Below are 19,933 nucleotides of genomic sequence, written 5' to 3'. Positions count from 1 at the left end.
ACTTGCCAGCCGTCTCTGCTGCTCAGGTAGGTGACCAGCTGTCCCAGTTCTGAGGGGCAGGCTGAGCTGATTCAACTAATACCAGAATTTATGCTGCTGTGACTAGAACCAGCTCGGCCATCTTGTTAGCTTTTTGCTGCTGTCAGATCCAGCTGGGCCGGTGGGCATGGGCTCTCCTGGCTGCTTCATGGAACCAGGCCTGTGTAAGAGAGTGACTTGCTGGTAGGGTTGCCAACTTTGACTGGACATATTCCCGGAGGATTCATCAGATGACATCATGGTTAATTAAAGATTAATCTTTAATTCCTGGAGACTCCAGGAAAATCCTGGAGGGTTGGCAACGCTACTTCCTGGCCAGTGCACCCCGCTACTCATTAGGCATAGCATAGCAAGCTCACCTCTCCTTTGGGCCCCCACTGATAGCAGCTCTGGTGGTGCCGTGGTCTGCTGCTTCCTGTGACATGGCCTCTGCCCGGGTAACATAGAGCCCCACCCCTTCTGGCATAAACCAACGGTCAAACAAACACTTCCCTGTCACCCTTACCTTGGGCCTTCGATCCGACGCCAAGCTCGTCCATTCCACCTTCCTGAGAGGGCTGGTAGGGGGGCACAGGCCCTCCCTCGCCCTGGGTTCTGCTATCCCTGGATAGGCAGCCAAGGCCTGACTGCGCAGAATCCTTGTGACCTCCCTGGACCGCTTCCTACCTGGCCCTGTCGTGGGCCTTTGACTCAGCCTCTTGCCAGGCTCCCAGTGTCTCAGCTCTGCTCTCTCTAAGCCTCTTCCCTGGGCTCACTGCAGAGCTTCTAAGCACTTCCTGCCACCCGGCTGGTTCTGCTGCAAGGGAATTTTCTCTGTGCCCCTGACAGCGCAGTCCCTGACCCAGCTGAGTCTTCCTACCCCTGAACCCCTCCACCAGCATAGAGAATCCTGGGTGCACTCACTTCCCCCGATTTCCTTCACTACGGCCTTGGGTTCGCTGCTGCCGCCCCACTTTCCTTCAGGGAGGCTCTGTCTACCAGCGGTCCCACGCAGCGCCCTGACTCCAGCCAGGCTTCTCTTCCTGAGCGGGAGTCACAGATCTGCTCTCCTTCCTGGTCAGGTCCCACCTGAGCCAAGTTCAACACTTGTAACTCCCCACTCCAGGCTTGACACCTTCTGTAGGTGTAGTGGGTCAGGGCTGATTGCCCCCACAGGCTCTCCCTTAACCCTACTGGCCTAGTGGGGGGTTTGTATACCCCGTCATCTCCAGTGTGCTTGCCAAATGCTATCCAGTGAACTGTCATGTGGCATATGTTATATTCTTCTGTACCAGATATGGATGGTCACAGAGCTTGTTTATACCCACCAGATGCTCTGCCAGGTATGGCTAAGGTAACTTTAAATAAGGAATTTTACACACAGCATCACCTTATGGCTGGCTGCACAGTGCAATACAGTTTAGCATTCCATTCCGTCTCCTCCTATTAGTTCTACATTCCTACCATTTACAATATTTACACTATCACACTAGCTTTGAAGTTCAGTATGGATCAGTCTTTTAAGTGTCTCTGAATCATACTGGTTTTAAATTGCATAACCCGAATACATAGCAACTTGGTCATCTGGCAGTCCGTTAGTTGCAACAACTAGGTTCATCTGGATTTCTTGAGCTGACGTCTTCTTGTTCTGTATCTGCCATCCGTAAGGTTTGCTCTGTTAATTGTTCTTTCTGAGGAAGAAACTATAGATGTTGATGGGTTCTGTTGAACTCTTCACGGTTGGTCTCAATCATATATGATCTTGGAGGAGAATTCTTTTCTTTATGTCACCTGGAGTTGTCCTTTCCTTATCTCTATCCAATTTGACATGAACACAGTCACCACATTCTAGACCTCGCAGTTCTCTGAGTGATGTCTGTTGTAAAATTGTTTGTAAACTCCCCCCCACCCCCCCGGTTTTGTGTGTGATTTGGCTACTCATTTCATGTCTGGCCACTTTGGAGATGATTTTTTCCCAGCGTTGGAACAGTAAGTCTGAGTTGTCTTCCCAAGAGGAGTTGTGCTGGACTATATCCAGTGGTTGCTAGTGGTGTTAATCAGTAACTCAGAAGAGCAGAGAATGGGTCTTCCTGATGTAGGATTTTCTTGGCTGTCTGTACAGCTCTCTCAGTTCTCTATTCACTTGTGGGTAATGTGGGCTGCTAGTAATATGTTCAAAATCATATTTTGTTCAGAATGACTTAAATTCTGCTGCAGTGAATTGTGATCTGTTGTCTGTCACTAGTTGTTCTGGACTACCAAAGTGAGCAAAAGTGCACTTTAGTTTCTCGGTAACACTGTGACATGTTATGTCCTTCAAGTATATTTATTTCTATATCCCTGGAAAAACAGTCCACAACAACCAGGTAATGATGTCCTCTGAATTCACATAAATATGCAGCTAGTCTCCTTCAGGGTCTCTCTGGTAGAGGTGTTTGTACACTGCATGATCCAGCATTGTCCCTTAGGTTGATTTGTACTGGATTTTCTTTCAAAAGTCCAGTCTTATCAAATCCTTCATTGAGTTCCTCTACTTTTCTTCACTAGGCCCACATGGCTGCCATGCTGTGGCTGAGAAGGTTGCTGGTCTTTGATCCTTTGATCACATGCACTGTGAATGCATAGCTTTGGTCTTTGTAAGTTATTTCTGTGGCGAACTGGCCCATCCAGTTCTGAATACCGCCAGGGCTAGGTCAGAGCTGTGTCTGGTGACTTTAACTCCGTGAGGGGTTGAAGGTGCTCGTAGGTCCCCTCCGAGATGATTGCAATGTCAGTTCCTGAGTTAATTTTAAAGTCAACAGTCTTGCCAGAAATATTCACTTTCACTCTCCAAGCAGGCTCTATATCATCACAAGTGATAGATCCCAGAAAGAATGGCTCTTAATTGTCTGTAATATGAGTCAGGTCCCTGACTGCTTTGGTGCAGCAAACAGGTGCAAAATGTCTATATTTTGTGCCTTTAGTACACCGTGTGCCTCTGATTGGACATGCATCATCTCTTGGACTATGACTTTTTCCACACCTTGTTGACGTAGGCTGAATCTGTCCCTCTTACTCAGGGAGCTCTTTGGGAATAACTTTTAATACTCATGCTGCATCTGTTAACAGCTTCTAAGCTAGTTTTTGCTTTTGAAGTTCGGAGAGTTGCTCTTGGTTTTCCTGTCTCACCAGCTCTGATGGCTTTGTTACTTGAATAGCTGTGGCTAAAATTAAATCTTTCAATGGTAGCTGCTGCGAAAGGTTACTGCAATAACTAGCCTGTCTATTTTCATGTTTTGCATTCCCGTAATCATCGTTTTCAGCTAGAGTATGCAGAACTCTTATGAAACAGTCAACATTTTCCCATGGCTCTTGAATTCTATAGTTTTCATAAACCACTTATCTCTGATGTATAAAGAATGTATCAAAGCTAGCTAGAACGCTTGCATAGTCATGTTTGTGACTGTCTTCAGTAAAAATGAAAAGGATTTAGAGATATGTTCTGCCTGTGTCTCCACAGCATAAATGAAAGAAGATACCTGCATATCTCCAGTTTCTTTGTGGACCTTGGTAGCAATGTGAAATCTTGCAAAATATTGTTTCCAGCCTGTCCATTGAGAAGGTTTGTCAAAGCGGATGTTCTCTGGGGCATTGAAGAGTGGCATGTTGATGAGATCCTGCAACCTTTCTTGCTGTGTTCCTTCTGTCTGCAACCTTTGTTGCTGTTTTCCTTCTGTTTCTGTTCTTAGTTTACTCCTGACAACAAGTCATGTTCTCCTGTACCAGCTATGTGGTCAGGACTCCCCAGGGAACATTTGTCTAGCTCTAATGGTAATGCCAAAAGGAAGGAGAAAGACAAGATTCACAGCTCTCTTTGGCCTTTAGTTGCCCATTTGGAAATGCAGTGAGGGGGATCCAAAAGCAAGCAGCTTTGCAATGCAAGAGGGAGGCAGTGTGGCCTAGAGGCTAGAGTGTAAGACCAGCTGTCAGGATCCTTGGCTCTGCCACTGGCCTGCTGAGTGATCTTGGACAAGTCACGTTGCCTCTCTGTGCCTTAGTTCCCCATCTGTAAAATCAGGAATAATGAGAAGGACTTCCTCTGTAAAGCATTGTGGGATCTACTGCTGCACAGCACTCTACAGGAGCTGGGTATTATTACTACAGTGCACCCAATTTTCTGTTAACAAAATGCTTTTAATTGAAAGACAGGAATGACAAGGCCTGGGAAAACAATTTTATTGGTTCACAATTATAAATAAAAAGGCATAATCTTAGTAATAGATAAATACATAAATAATAAATAGCTGATCCATAATAAAGAACACGTTGGTTCAAGTCTGGAAGTTATACAAATCAATTACCCTTCTTAGTCAGGTTATAATACATAAAGAAGCAGCAAGATAAAATATACTCTGTATAATTACATCTGCCGAGGATATTTACAGTAAGAATGCATTTCCTGAGGTTGTTTCTAAGAGATCTGAAGCTGTGACTAGTGTGTAAATCCTAGAACTGGACTGCGTTGTTTTGTTTTTTTAAATTAAAGCTTATGAAATGTTTCCAATATTTCTGGATATGTTAGCTTGACTAAAATGCATTCATATAGTGACAATATAATTACATTCAATAAATAATATCCCCAGAGGGCCAAATCCTATTGAAGTCCTAAATTCCAACTGTGATGAAAAATGGTCCTACAATTAATCTTCTGTAAGGAGTCTAGAGTGCTGCACCAGCTGGAAGTTGGAGCAACCTGGAGGCCAATTGTTGTGTAACTCTTTGGTATAAAAGGATGGAATCAGTTTGCTTGGGGATCTATGATTAGAAGCCAGAGGGAGAAGATGAATGTTCCTGGTTGACACACGTCTTCTCCCAATATGTATGCAGAGCTCTCAGGCTAGGGACTCTCCGGTCTCTAAGTAGATGTGGACACAGGCACTGCAGAGACCAGATGGCTACACACAGAGCTCCCTGTAGGCTGCGCATCTCAAATCTTCGTTCAGCAGTCGGAAGAGATTGAGGATCACAGATGCTTCCAGGCAGCCAGGTGTTTCCTGGGAAATGAGAGACTATTTACAACAGGAAGTGTGAATGGGGCTAAATTAAAGCCACCATTCTTAAAAACAAAGAGATAATAAGGATAGAAATCTCCCTGCTTCACCCCTCCTCCCGCATTTCCTAAAAAGCCTGATTTATTGCAGAGGGTCAAAATCCCTGGTGGTATAATCTTCCTACAGGCGGAGCTCGGAAGAGACAGTCACTGTAGCAGCAGACACAACAGGGTTTTTTTATTGAGATCTGCTAGATTTGTGCACAACTACAGTTCTGGGATTGTTGAAACAGGCTGGAGAAGGCACCAGAGAATAGACTGTAGAAATCCGCCATGGCCTCTGGGATGGGAGCCTAGTAGGCTTGTTCCTTCTCTAATTTGTATGGAAGTTCCCTTTCCTCATTGTCTCGACTGACTACTCACCGTCTCTTTGCTCTCATGGAAATTTTGGAGCCAATTGTTCAGCCTCCTGGAGTGTCGATGAGAATGAGTTTCTCTGGTCTGAAAACAAAATTGATACAGACTGGTTGGTGCCCAGAGATTTCAGCCGACAGTGGACAAATGCCCTTTCTCTCCAGGTGCAGAGCAGTTCTTGCCCTGACATAGTCCAGGCGGCTACCCTTGTGCATATCATATCAACTATCCCCGCTTTCAATGTCCTATATAAGGATGGGCCCAAAGCAAGAGCCACATGCGAGTATTTGTGGGTACAAGGTAAAGCAACCCATTTGGGAAATTCCTAAGGGTTCTCCTTGAAGAGATTCATATCTGGCACTGAAAGAGAAATCTGTCACTGAATACTCACGCAGCCCCTCAGGTCCCCTCTGATTTGCGTCAGGATTTCTAGAGGCCTTGAGAGCAGCTTGGACAGACTGGGGTCCTCAACGTTCTCCAGCACGTTAATGGTAAAGTCCAGCTCCTTCTCTACCAGGATGACTCTGTCGTGCTCCTGGGGAGAGAAACTCGTAGGTAAGACAGTGTCTGTGGGAGAAATATACACAGCTGTGCAGATACAGGACTAGAAATTCCCATGCGTAGGGGTGGGTAGACTAGGTTGAAACAGGAGCTTTTCCGAAGCCACTGAGGGCTTTATTGATTTGTCAGTAAATGAAATATTGAAATCACTCTGGACTGGAAACAGCTTCATCTCCACACGCCTTTCTTGACACCAGTTTATAGCCAGTGAGAAGGCACCTGAACTGAAGGTGAGGGGTGACCCTTATTTACACAGAGAAAGAGCCACAGTCAGATCGGACATGCTCCTGACTCAATCAGTGACTTCAAAGTCAATGGTCAGAGTGCCACGTGTCAGATTAGCATAGGGCTAAGTGAGATCAGATTCAGAGGGGGCACATGTGAGGAGAGAAGCATCTGCTAGCATGTGACCTTCTTGTACCCCTTGACTGAGATTTTTTGTACCGACAGCTCTTTGACTTCCCAGTTCCGGTGGAAAATCCTGGTGCTGCATTTTCGGTCTGACAACAGCATCATGTCCTCCTGGAGGCAGAAGGAAAGAACAGAGACCCATATGTATGTAGGAGCAGGAACAAACCTGTACTAGTTCTTCCCTCAGTTCTATCCATGCAATCCCAGTGGTGATGCAGGGAGAAGAGATGCTGGCATCAAATGTCTCCCTTGTATCTCTCGGGCTGGTATCCTCAAGGGATATGACAGAGATACTCATGACGAACTTTAAACTGTGCTTTGTCGTCCTACTCCAGTGAGGAGAGGACCTGGGTTCAGCAGGCGCTGTGCTAGAGCGCTGGTGCTTGCCAGCAGGGTGCTAGAGCTGGGAAAAATGTAAAACCAAATCCTTCTTGATAATTGGTTTTGAGCTTCTTCCCTGAGTCCAAAGGGACACGCAGAGAGGGCTGCTGTTCAGATTACAGCCCAGGGCTCAGAGTGCTGTTATTGCCCAGTGTGTGTTCTTCACACTTACAAATTTGTCCTTGGCTTTCTTGAAGGCCTCCAGTTCCCGAGGTGGCAGGGACTTGTATTTTGTGAGGTGGCATTTTGTCCTCTCAGCGCCTTTGGGAAAGGCCTCTGTAGTCATCGTCCAGATGGCCAGAGCAAAGAGAACTTTGTAGCCTACGTTCACCATTTTCCCTAACGGAGACAGAACGGGAGAGATACATGACTGACATGCCAGGTTGCAAGCCTTACCAGCCAGCGAGTTGGATGGTGTCTCAGAAGCTAGGCCTGCACTGGAGACAAACCTAGCTCTAAATTTTCTTTTTACTGTTTCTTAAAACATTGTTAAAGCTACTGCAGGAGGCAGCTGGGGACACATCAGAATCAGTGAAATGCCCAGCTGAGATCTGTGGCTTCCTATCGTGGACTGGGAAGTAAAAGAATTGTTACCATTTCTCATGTCTTCCTCAAGCCAACCAGTTCATTTGATTGGCTGTTTAATTTAACAGCTGACAGACGTGACAGTTTTCAGAAAAAGAAGAAAACAAAGTACTGAGATTCAGCAGAGTTATCAGTTCTTTTCAGACCACGCTTCAGACGTCAACTGTTGTAAATACTTGCACACTGTGTAGTCAAACAATGAAGTAGCTAGTCGGTGGAGCAGGATACATCATCCGATAGCATTTGTTACAAATTGATCCTGCTTCTTTTAGTACAGCAAAGTGTGAACTAATCCTAATTTTATGCAAATATATATCTGCCACTTGCCAAATAGTTCTGATCAATAATTTTCAGGCTACTGAGCGTTTTTTGTCTATTTGCAATTTGATAGTCATTGTATATTTTGTTGCTGGGCTCCTAAATCCCATGACATTGTTTCTGCTCCATAATTTGATGACTGAACTATTTTTAATCCATGCACATTTTTGTATGAAATGTCATTTGTCAAAGTTTTGGGGGTAGCCAAACACTTTTCACAAGTACCCAACAATTCCCCAGACACAAAACGAAAACACGCTACAAATCATAGCAACTTGAACTCCCATTTTCTCCAGGAAACTATTCATGAATCAGAGCGGTTTTTGTTTAAATATTCAGCCATTAATAAGACATTACAGGTGTATCGCACTTTGCTTGTACAACATTCATTCCTTGCTGTCTACCATAGAGCACAATAGAATCACTCAATAAAGAGAAATCGTGTCGTAAGGAGAGGCTGCAGGCGAGTCACCCTTACCTTGCCGTGTATTTGCTGGGACGTTGCTTTAATTGCCTCTTGTGTCTCAGGGCTGCTTTGTCTCTCTCTTGGCTCTGAATGTGGTTTTTCTTCTCCATTGCTCTTGCTTTTATACCAAAAGGCTCTTTCTGGTTAAGAAAAATTACATGAAACCTCATTTTGCTTTAGTCTAGGGCAGAAAAACCCAGCTCTGCTGTCACCCAGCAAAGAGCAGCTAAGTGTTTGGAAAGGGAAAGCAAAAGTGAGGCAGGTATTACAGGTGAGCTCGAGTACTGAGGAATTTCCAGGTGAAGAAAACACTGTGACGTCACAAGTGAACTATGCAAGAGTTCCCTGCCTAGAGTAGGTGTGTATGTAGACTTGGCCTTTGCTGAATTGCAAAGCCCTTTGGGGTCCAGCGTAGAGAAGAATCTCAGCCCCTTTTGTTTTTAAAGTCCTCTTCCTTGCAGATATAGCCTCGAAAATGTAAACTGAGCAGGTGGGTTGGAACCTTCTCACCAATCTCCTGCAATCCTGGTTACTCACAGCAAACCAGGGCTGGCCTTTAACGTCAGACACATCACAGATGTGCACTGAGGACTACAGTAAAGGCCGACATGCAGTAATTTCGGGTTGGGTGGGTATTCGTTTATCCATCCCATCTGTTTTACTTTTCACCACAAAAGCCAAGAACATACGGTCTCTGTGGAGGTCTTCTGTACTCTAGCATTACCAGTTAGCTGCAGTAGCATTTATTCCGCTCGTGCACAGAGGCCCCAGTCAGGATCAGGGCCTTTGTACACAAAATAAAGGCAGTCCCCTCTATAAGTTTACAGTTTAAATGGAGCCTTGGCACAATGGGATTGTAGAACACACGTGAGGGGGAGAGACAAGGATGGCAGTAATAGGAGCAAAGCTTTGCTTGGATTAACGAAGAGTACATGTTTGATTGTCTCCTTTCCTAGGTGCAGCTCTTTGCAGTACTCCGCTTCCCCCACCTGCCATCCCTAGACCTCACGCTGTTCTCGTACGTGTGTTATGATCTGTTTCCAGCCTTTTGTTCTGATCTTTCTGCTGTAGAAAATGCCTGTATTCTACTGTCGTTTCCTTGCCTCGGTCAAGGCTGATCTCCATTATTCAGACATAGTCTGAGGAATAGAGCCAGACAACTTTTAAAGTAACAGATCTCATGCTCCCTTTCCTCATTTAAATGTGACCCAAACGTGTCTCTGAAATACAAAGCTACACCACATAAAATAAATATATTTTAAATGTTGTTTCCCCTTTGCTTACCTGCCAGTACGTAGAATGGTATGATTTTCAAGTGTTACCCAGGCCCGACTATGATTTTTTTAATTGATACAAAAAGAAAAGGAGTACTAGTGGCACCTTATTGATCCAATTATACCAGTTCAACAAAGCGTGGGTGCCGTTATGTCAGCATAACAGTGCCTGACACTGGAATAGTGATGTCTTTCCCTGAACAGGCAGAGCTATTGGCGGTATAAGACATCGGCATTCCTTTTCACCATACCAGTACACCACAATAGTCACAGGAGTACAACGTACTAGTTGTGAAAAGACTTTGATATCAGGGGCTCGCATTTGAGTAGATCAAAGAGCTCTAGTAACACAGGAAGCAGCTCACTCCTTTCTAGGAAACAGACTCTTGCATGACTACACTTAGGTTTTGGAAGGTAGAAAAACCCTTTGATTCACCTTTAAAGGGCCCTGTCTGCCACTACTTACTCAGACAAAACACCCGTTGACTTCAGTGATATTCAGCCTATGAAAGCACTGCAGACCCAAAGCTAACCAGCTCCACCATGCCTAAGTCTCTGTATACTCTCTCAACTTCCTTTTATTAGCCCTGATTCCTTTTTTCTTTTATGCATTATTCTCTGTCTCTCTCTCTCTCTCTTCTGAGAGAATAAGTGTTAAGCATAACCAGGTAACTGGCAGGCGTAGTTATCAGTTATGTCAACACAGGTGTTTAAACTCCTGTTGCTACCTGTGCCATTGTGGGATGTGCACGATCTGCACACAAAGTTTCTAATGAATAAAAGGAAACCTGCGTGTGTTTGTGCTGCTTGCCATGTATTAGATCAGGGCTTCTTATTCAGAGTAACAGGAAAATCCACAACTATATGGAAACAATTCTTAGCCCAAATAATTCAAAGATAACTGGGTTCTGTCAGTGGCACCCTTGGAGGTAGCTGACAAAAGAGAGATGTTTCCTGAAGTTTGAAAAGCAGCTTTCTGACACCGACTAAAGTAAACTGCATTGGACACGATTAGCAGACCAAACAATACACTGCATCCAATTCGACTGCATGTATCAACACAGGACTCTGACGTATGCCTTGCTACCATCAGGTTAGGAGCTAATGAAGCAAAAATGAAACTGGTTGAGTTACATCAACATATTGCTTCCGAAGTCCAGCTACGCAGGCAACCTATTCAAGAAGGAGAAATGGATTAATGGTATTCAAGAAGTGAAATGTTCAAAAGAAATTTTCAACCCCTTTGTATGCAGCTATTATTTCACAAGACATTTTAAAGAACTTTTTGGGGGTGTTGTTGAATAATACAGGACTGTTAATTGCCTATTGTGGCTATGATAGCTTTAGAAGCAACCAGCAATAACAGTACCTAGCTCTTATCTAGCACTTTCATCTTTGGATCTCAAAGCGCTAGACAGAGGAGGTCAGTATCGTCTCTATGTTACAGATGGGGAAACTGAGGCAGAGTGAGGGAATTGATGTGGCTAAGGTCACCTAGGAACCCACTGGAGGAGCTGGGAATTAACCCGAACCTCCTGCTTTCTAGTTCAGTTCCCAAGCCAGTAGGTGACACAAAGCAGACGCGTGCAGCTGTATAGCAAAGGAGTGGGGGTGGGAGAAGAACACTTCCATTTTAAGGCCACTATAGAACGCTAATACTTTCCATTAAGGGAAAATTCTGCTCCTCTTATGCAAGTCACATCAAAGTCTAGTTGAATGTGTCAGGCAAACAGGATCTGAACCTAAGTCTGGAAAGCATGTTTGCGAGAGAGCCTGTCAAGGTTCCCCCCAACTTTGAACTCTGGGCTACAGTTGTGGGGACCTGCATGAAAGACCCCCTAAGATTATATTTTACCAGCTTAGGTTAAAACTTCCCCCTAGGTACAAATTCCTTTCCTTGTCCTTGGACAGTACTGCTGCCTCCACCAAGTGATTTACACAAAAATTCAGGGAAGGGTCACTTGGAATCCTTATCCCCCCAAAATATCCCCCCAATTCCCTTCACCCCCTTTCCTGGGGAGGCTTGAGACTAACACACCAACCAATTGCCTTAGCAATGGAAGCACAGACCAGACCCTTTGTCTTCAGGAAACTGAAATCAATCAGGTTCCTAAAAGAAGCACTTTATTTATAATGAAAAAGTAAAAGAATCACACGTGCAAAATCAGGATGGAAGGTAAGTTTACAGGGTGATAAAAAGATTTAAAACACAGAGGATTCCCCCTAACTTCCACTGATTTCAATGGATGGTAGGAGCCTAAATATCTTTGGGGATCCGGGCCCACATTTTAAAGGGGTTTCAACTGGGCCTCCAACTCAGAGAGTGTAAAAGAGCCCCTGCAGAATACGTATCCTCCAAATATCCTTTTTAATTAAGAGCAGTGAAATGTTAACACCATGTAACCTAGCTATTGATTTATAATATAGGGAGACCATTGGCTCATTCTGTGTCCCAATTTCATTACATACTTAATACACTAGCTAACACAAAGAACAACTGTTTGACACAGCGATACAGGTGATTATTATAAATGCAGTTGTAACTCAGATTGCTCTGGAGTGGTTAACACTGAGCTAAAATATTAGCAAGGGCCTAAGGCAATTATGAATCAATCCTGGGTCCCAAAAGGGGAAAATTCTGTTCGCAAATCCATACAGTAATCATCACCATGTTAAGCTGCATTCTGAAGATACAGTAATTCTGTGAGGAAAGAGAGGGAGGCAGATTCACTGGTACGCACCAGCTGCTCAGGCAGCTCAGGGCATCAGTAACCCCGGTTAAACTGGCTGGGGAAGTAAGCCGAGTTCCTGGCTGCTTTGAGTCACTGGAGTGGACCCAAGCAGCTAGAAAGTACCAGTGCATCTGACTCAGTTTAATTTATTGATGTGGGCCCAGCTCCTTAAAGGTATTCAGGCTCAAACTCCATTGGGAGTTAGGCACCTAAATACCTTTGAGGAGCTGAGCTATGGATACTTTTGTTTCACCCACTAGCCGTATTTTACCTTACATGAACCAAATCTAGTGTAAGCGGGGGAATGGTCCCGCTCTTGTGGGGAACTTTCTTGGCTTCTGCACGACCCCGGTGAAGTGGACTAGCGAAAGGATCTGAGTCCTCGCTTCCACTTCCTTTACCCAGTGGCCTCCCTGCCCTTGAGGACTCCCCTTCCACTCTCCTGTCTGGCAGAGTCCTCGTAACCCCAACAAGGCTGGGCCCAGGATTCCTGGGGGGCTCGATCCCCAACCCTGCTGTGGTCACCTAGGACAGGGGCTAGGGTGTCCCCAGTCTAGGGTACTCTCTCTGCACTGGGCACTTCTCTGACCCACTGACCATTACATACAAGTTAAAGCAAATGCAAGTTATTTAATCAACAATTAATTTTAAAAAAATGAGGGGAAATGGGAAAGGTTAAAGGAAACACATCACCCTGCTCTGTGGCAGGGAACATCACAAACAGCGTCTCTGGAACGTCAGAGCAGTTCACAGTCTGTTCCTTGTAAGTCCCAGGCCTCCTGCTCAGGCCCTGGCCATGCTGCAGGGATGCTGTGGGTTGGACACTCGCTCTGGTGGTGGCCACACGCTCTCAGGCTCTAAGGGGTAGGACCCTTCTTCCCTGTGTCACCCCCGCCCTGTCGGGGTTACGATCCAAGCCTGGCCTGCAGAGCCTCTTGGCTGAGGCGTCTCCCTGTGCTCGGCCCGCTGCCCAGGGTCCCCCTCGCTCTCCCCAGCTGCTCACCGCACCCAGCTCTGGACTGCTCCAGCCCCAGCTGCACCACTCTTGTCTCTGCACTGCTGCTGGTCTGCCTCCAGCTCCCTGGGCTGCTTCTTTGGCCCCTCTGGCTCTGGTTGCTGCAGCTCTGCTCCCAGGGCAGGTCTGCTCTGCAGGCTGCTTCTGTGACTCTGCTCCCAGCACTGACCTGCTTCCTGGGCTGCTTTTCTGGCCCCTCTGGCTCTGGTTGCTGCAGCTCTCCTCCCAGGGCAAGTCTGCTCTCTCTGCGCTGTGCCTCTGTCTTTGGGGCTGCAGCTCTGCTCCCAGGACAAGGTCTGCTCTCTGTGGGCTGCTTTTCTGGTCCCTCTGGATCAGGCCCAGCTCAGCTCGGGCCCCTGCTTTCTCCTTAGCTCGGCCCCACTCTGTCTGATCCAGACAATTCCAGCTCACAGGGAGGACGGGACCTCTCTGGCCTCCTGACCCCCTGATTAGCCTGCTCGCCCTGTCATTCAGGCTGACCTGGAGCATGGGCCTCTCCCCATTGTTCCTGGGGGCTGTCAGTCTCAGGGTCCTGATTCCCCATCGACCCTTCCCCCTTTTAGTACTGGGAGCTAGCAACTAAAACACCCCCACTGAATGTTAGTAAGGGGGCAACAGTCCCCTTATACTAGGATGGATAATTGCTATGGCTGACAGGAAGGGCTACATTAATAGTAGGTGACACAAATGTTTTTTGGCTTTAAGATATCTGAAAAGCGGTAACGCTGCCTTAGCCAATGCAATGAGTGGAACTGATTCTGGAGTGGTGCTTTTTACACATTCCCACTTTCCCTTCAAAAGGGATACAGTGAAGCGCTTTTCATAGCGTTGCAACCCCAGGTGTTTATAAATTATGAGTCAAGCCCTGGAAAATCACCCAATTGTCTTAAAAATCATGAGATCAAATGTTGGGTTCTTTGTAGTTGCCTTGAAGAATTGGAGCATTTGGGATTCTCAGTTCCATTTCAGCTGCTTTACCTACTTTGGCAGCACAAAGCTTGCTGCAAAGCTGTCATAACTGCTAACCTGGAATTTCCCTAACAGCTTTGGAGGGGGTGCAGATGTGGTAGTGGCTCTGAGCCTCTCTCCTACTGGTTTTGGCCCCTGGTATAGGAAGTACGGCTTGGAGAGAAGAGGCTTTGGAACAGGGCTCGTGGGTCTTTGGGGTTTTTTTTGGAGGGGGTGTGTGGGAGGAGCTACCGACAAGGTTACTTAGTGATGTCATTATTAGAAGAAACGTCCTCCAGAGGAAAACAGTAAAAGCCCTTAATTGTTTGCAATGATCTAACACATTGTGGAACAGATCCTGATTTTGCTTCTACCGATGTAAATGAGATCACGATCCATCCCAGTTTCTGTGTTATTACAGTAGAGAAGAAGTATAGGACTCTCAGATACTGCTGCTTCCACGGACTCAGGGTGAGTTCACTGAGCTGTAAGAGTGGAGAGTATCTTTGGCTGGTTCTGGTGCAGTTAAAGTCTTCGTGAGCCCCAGGAGGCTCAGAGACTGAGCACAGCCCAGCAGGTTTGTCAGGCTTCTCTAAAGACTCTGGGCCAAATCTAGACCTGGGTTCAAATTCTGCTTCCGGTCACAGATATCCAACGCCATTGACTGCAGAAGGGCTGCCTGGGTGTAATGGAGCAGAATTTGGCTCTGAGGCGCTATTTCACTGATTCACACCTTGTCTGCACGAAAAGGTGTCCTGGCTTAATTTAGCCAGTGATTTTTAAACGCAAGTAGTGAAGTCAGTGCAGAGGGCTACGTAGACACGTGTAGTTTGTTTAAAGCAGGCCTAGTGCAGTTTAGCTTATGGCAATGAGCAAGGCCTTGGAGTAAACAGGCGTGCTCTGGGGAAGTCGGCGAGGTAGAGTGGGAGGGAATCCCTTCCCCGCTGACCCGCAGCTGTGGAATAGCATCATTGCTGCTCTGACTCCTGCCTCTGCAACCAACCACCCCATCAGCAGAGCCCCTGTGCCCCGGCCCTAGCACCCATAGTCCAGCATCTTCCAAACTCTTGAGAGCTGAGCCCCTCTTCAGACAAATGCAACCTACTGATGCTCCTTTTAACCCTGTCACATGCTATTGAAGGACCATCTTAATGCATACACCTTCCAGGCCCCTCTCTGTCGGGAAAGGCGGTACTAGTGGATCCCCCAGCCATTCCCCTGCTCTGCTGGCCCTCCAACCTTTCTGTGTGACCACCAACCCCACCCCCGGGCACAGCTGAATAAGAACCATTCTGATCCACGAGGACTCTCTGCACCTGCGGAGGTGGGCTAAGTTATACCCCAAACCTGGCAATGGAGTTGTAAATTGGAGTCTCTATCTGTTTACTCTCACCGAAGTTAGGTACATTCAGAAGAATTCCACATTTAGCAGATAGTTTAAGACTGAGTCTTTGGTTCCCAGCAACAGGAGACCTGGCTGGTGGGAAAGAAACCACAAAAGGTGTAGCTTGGTCATGCCCATATACGCAGGTGTATCTGTATATACATCTGAATACGCAGATGATTGCTCAAAGGCACTGTGCTGGCCAAATCCCCAGCTTTGCCATGCTCCTAACGGCTGGGTAAAGCTGGATGACTGTGCAAAGTCTGGGTTCTGTGCTGATCTTCCACAGCTCTGTCCAAAGAGGGATGGCTGACAATTTATATGACTTCTGAGCCTGAAACCTTTCTGCAGAATTGCTGCAAAGGGTTCTGTCCTTGGAAAGCCTTGTTGGGATATATTATCTGAACCAACCGTTTATGCACAATGGGTGTCAGCAATGGAAGAGTTGCGCTGACTTTCGAATGATCTGCAGTAAGTTTATTGCAATAATATTCATTGTGATTTCTAATCTAAGTTTACAGTAGAGGGTTAGAAATGGTCAGTCAACCAATTTAAAATGGCTGGACACTACTAATTGCTTTATCTTTTAAAATAACTCATTCTACTAAAGTGGAGGTGAATATGGGCTCACAGCAACGAGACACATCCCAATATACAGTTAAAACCAATAAAGAGTCAATATTTGCACTCACCCAGTCCCTGGACCATTGCTGCTTCTCACCACACTTGGCTGGGGAGGTGGAGTCCATGCACGGAGATCACGTTCCTTACCCATTGCTCTGACCACAACCACCCCTTCATTGAGACCTTCAGCTTGCTTCTCTTCATCAAATATTAAATATCAGCTGTCCTTTGGCTGGTCCACTTCTAAGTATTTCAAGGTCTGAGGCTTCCACTGCTTCCCTTTCAGATTACATCCTAGTATTATAGATCCCACTCTCTAGATCCGACTCTCCTTTTCTTAATTTTGTCCTTCTGCTCCTAGTTTTGCGGAGTTGTACAATACAAAACAATACCCTTCAACACTCTCTAAAGCTATGTCTCCATCACCTAAATTATACACATTTAGCTCTCAGTTGTACTCCTAAGTCAGTCTGTCCAACCCTATAACTGTGCAGGTTTTTTTTTCACACTTTATCTTTCAGTTCTGAGAATGTGAGGTCCAGTGTAGCTCTCATTAAAGTCAATGGAAGGACACCCACTCTTAGAACAGAAATCAATTTTTAAATGCCAGTCAAAACAGCCATTGTGCAAATGCGTTTACACTGGCTGTGTTCACACTCCTGTTGTGTTTGCTTCCCACAAACACTGGTGTAATTGAGAATTAATAGCATAAATGATCAGAGAAAGCAAATGATAAGCAGGCACACTTGCAGGTATTTGTAATGAGTGAACATTAAATTTTCTTTCTGAGAGTGTTTGCAGATGATAGCTGGTTGATGACGTGGGAGGGATAGCTCAGTGGTTTGAGCATTGGCCTGCTAAACCCAGGGTTGTGAGCTCAATCCTTGAGGGGGCCATTTAGGGATCGGGGCAAAAATTGGGGATTGGGCCTGCTTTGAGCAGGGGGTTGGACTAGATGACCTCCTGAGGTCCCTTCCAACCCTGATATTCTAGGATTCATAAATTATGCTCATCTACTCAGGGACAGAAGCTATATCATATCATATGACTTATGGCCTGCTGGGTGACCTTGGGCAAGTCACTTTACTGCTCTGTGCCTCAGTTTCCCCATCTGTAAAAAGTGGATAATGATAGTGCTGTCCTTTGTAAAGCATGTTAAGCTTTACTGATGAAAAACACTATAGAACAGTTAGGTATTATTATTAAGAAGCCACTCAGTCTTAGGTCGCATGGCTCAAACGTAATGTTTTGTTGACTAACAAGCCATAGGGTGAACAAAATGATGTTGAATGTTTTCCAGTCGCAACGTTCTCAAGTGTGTTTGTTATTGGTTTGCAGGAATTTTGCGAACAGAAATAGAGGCAAAATTCCCTGGCTGTGAACTAATCACTCAGCTGTAATAGTCAAGAGAAAAAAATCACATTTGTAAACATTGGCCGCTAAAGACTCTGGATGGGGTTTTCACTCCAAAGACCAAAGGAATGTGTTCAGATGCTTTTGATTTCCTCCAACCAGGAGACAGAGGGGGCAGGCTTGTGAGCTACCTACCAATGACCCAGTTCCATAATTCTCCGAATCGTGGTCCCTTTACCACATGCATAGTAGTACTAGGCCTAGAATGCACGGTATTGGATATGGCTCAGCATAAATTCTTGTAGCAGAAGGGATGTAAGCCATGCCCCTGTGAGTGCAACGCACCTGTGGCCAATGTGGGGGAGGGGCCTCCCTGCCCCCAGAGGATTGAGCTGAATTGTGACAAGGAGCTGGTGGGTTGTGCTGGGGCCAGAGCCGCTTTGGGCAGACCCAGTCAGCTCCAAGGACCACACTCTCAGCCCATCTAGGCTGATGTGGCTTCATCCCAGCAGCAGGATACGCATATTTCGGGAGGTGGGGGGGGGCGTTCCTCTCCCAAATCCTTAGCGCTTGATGCAGCAGCTTCCTCCACTGCACTCAGGAGTCCCCTGCCTTACAGCCCAGCTCCCTTCCCTACCCCAGAGCCAGACTTCACCCCTCTTCCCTGCTCCCTTTAACATCCTGAGTCCCTCTCCCATCCCCCTCAACTTAGCTTCTCATAAGCCAAGATGGCCACCATTTTCAAGCTCCACATTCCCTTCCAGGCTCTAGAACCTGCCTCTGTGACCCCACACCCACCGGCTCCACTCCCACACTGCCCCCGGGGCCCCACACCACGGCCTCTGTGACCCCCCCTGGCTCCACCCCCACACAGCCCCCAGGGCCCCACACCCCCTGCCTCTGTGACACTCTCACTTCCAACTCCCTTCTCCCCAGGGCCCCACTTCCTTTCTTCAACCCCCATACTGCCCCCCAGGGCCTCACACAGCCTGCCACTGTGATTACCCCCTCCGCCAGCTCTCACAGATCCTTCACCAGGTTGCCATTTATCACCCCTAAGGAAAAGTGCATCAACCAATTCCTTATGTGAAGTCTCCCCATCTGTTCCCTGCTGGCCTGTAGGCTGTTTATGTTCAGCGAATAGCTCGCCCCAGCCAGGGGACAAGGACCTCTCCCTTCCCTCCTCATCCAGCCCCATGGCAAGGCCATTCTCTGCACCTACCTCCTTTGTCTCCTGGGCTGCTGTTGCCAACTGGGTCTTACTCCTCCCGGCCTGGGAGATGCTGGTACGAATGACCCGTGAAACATGGGACTATCCTGGGAAAAAAGCAGGATGTCTTGCAGTCTTTTCTGAATTTTGTCATATTTGGTGTTATTCTTAAAACCCCAGCTCCTGGAGTCAAGTGATTCTGTGTGACTCTTAGCTTTGATTTAAAATATAAAAGTACATTTCTAGGCCTCATGACTGGGGGAAAAGGCTTATAAATGTGACTCCCCAAAGTCTCAATAACCAGCAGGCAATTACAAAAGAACCCATAATGTATTATTTTAGAAACAACCTCATGACTTTAAAGGCAATCTTGTGATTTGGTGGCAACCTGACTCATGATTTTTGAATTCTTGGGGTTGGCAATACTGTCACTTTAAATCAAATTGGGAATATGTCCTTCAGAGCCAAAATACTTTTTGCTTTTAATTCCAGAACTTCACCCTAGTGGGGGTGATGATACTTCACCAACATTTAAAGAGTCCAGGCTTGATTCTTTGCTTTCCTGAACCATTTATAAATATAGTCATTTGCACATATGCAAAGTGATACAGAATAGGTATAAAAAGTAATCACTGTTGATTTGGTACCATTTTGCAGTAGTGTAAATAACAAATCCAAGTGCAAGGTTGCAATATTGCCCATCCCCAAAGATCCACAAATCATGTCAAACCCTAAATCTCATGCAATTAGACCAACAATCATGAGATTTTTTTAAAAAAGATTCTCCTGTAGTTTTTTGGGTTGGTCTTTTGGATTCCCCTGTCCCCCCAGTGCGTTTGTGAGATAGTGTTGCTAACACTTCCATATTTATTCTGTAAGGTGATTGTGCCCCTCCTCTGCCCATCCCGTACCCAGCAAGTAATTCGGCACCCTGTCCCCAACTCAATCCTCTCTCCACATCAACTCTGCTCGTCCCCCTGTGTCCCCATCATTTCTGCCCCTCCTTCCTTCACCGCAGCTCCTCCTGAAGCTGCTGTGTCTCTTCCCCGGCCCTCTGCCAAGGATGGGTGTTGCAGGGAGTGGAGGAGGGAGTGGAGCCTCTCCTCCACTCCTGTGACAGTGATGTTGGCACCTAAGGGGCAGAGACCTCTGACTGCTTCCTGCAGCAGCCTTGATTGGCTGCTCTTCCCCACGACCGGAGACAGTGGGA

At 46.4% G+C, this 19,933-nt stretch overlaps 1 protein-coding gene across 1 annotated transcript; it reads right to left on the bottom strand.

The window, feature by feature from the left end:
- Nucleotides 1-4,408: 4,408 nt before the first annotated feature.
- LOC122462391 (interferon lambda-3-like) lies at nt 4,409-8,220 on the bottom strand. The gene is made up of 6 exons (XM_043525384.1): nt 8,196-8,220; nt 6,987-7,153; nt 6,467-6,544; nt 5,853-5,996; nt 5,471-5,548; nt 4,409-5,051 (listed from the first exon to the last, which is right to left on the bottom strand). Exons 2-6 carry the CDS (start codon nt 7,146-7,148, stop codon nt 4,953-4,955), a joined length of 561 nt encoding a protein of 186 aa, XP_043381319.1. The 5' UTR covers nt 7,149-7,153; nt 8,196-8,220; the 3' UTR covers nt 4,409-4,952.
- Nucleotides 8,221-19,933: the final 11,713 nt, after the last annotated feature.

Source organism: Chelonia mydas, chromosome 11, assembly GCF_015237465.2.
Source record: "Chelonia mydas isolate rCheMyd1 chromosome 11, rCheMyd1.pri.v2, whole genome shotgun sequence".
In the NCBI taxonomy this organism is placed as follows: domain Eukaryota; kingdom Metazoa; phylum Chordata; order Testudines; family Cheloniidae; genus Chelonia; species Chelonia mydas.
The sequence above is the reverse complement of the archived record's forward strand: the minus strand, read 5'-3'. Positions and strand labels throughout refer to the sequence as shown.

What these genes read in the sequence shown, in the direction of transcription:
- LOC122462391 (XM_043525384.1), bottom strand. Translation starts at nt 7,148, where the DNA reads ATGGTGAACGTAGGCTACAAAGTTCTCTTTGCTCTGGCCATCTGGACG. An exon ending in GGGAAGTCAAAGAGCTGTCG is followed by an intron (nt 5,997 to 6,466) that starts GTACAAAAAATC and finishes TTCTCTCCCCAG; the next exon opens with GAGCACGACAGAGTCATCCT. An exon ending in GAGGGGACCTGAGGGGCTGC is followed by an intron (nt 5,549 to 5,852) that starts GTGAGTATTCAG and finishes TTTTGTTTTCAG; the next exon opens with ACCAGAGAAACTCATTCTCA.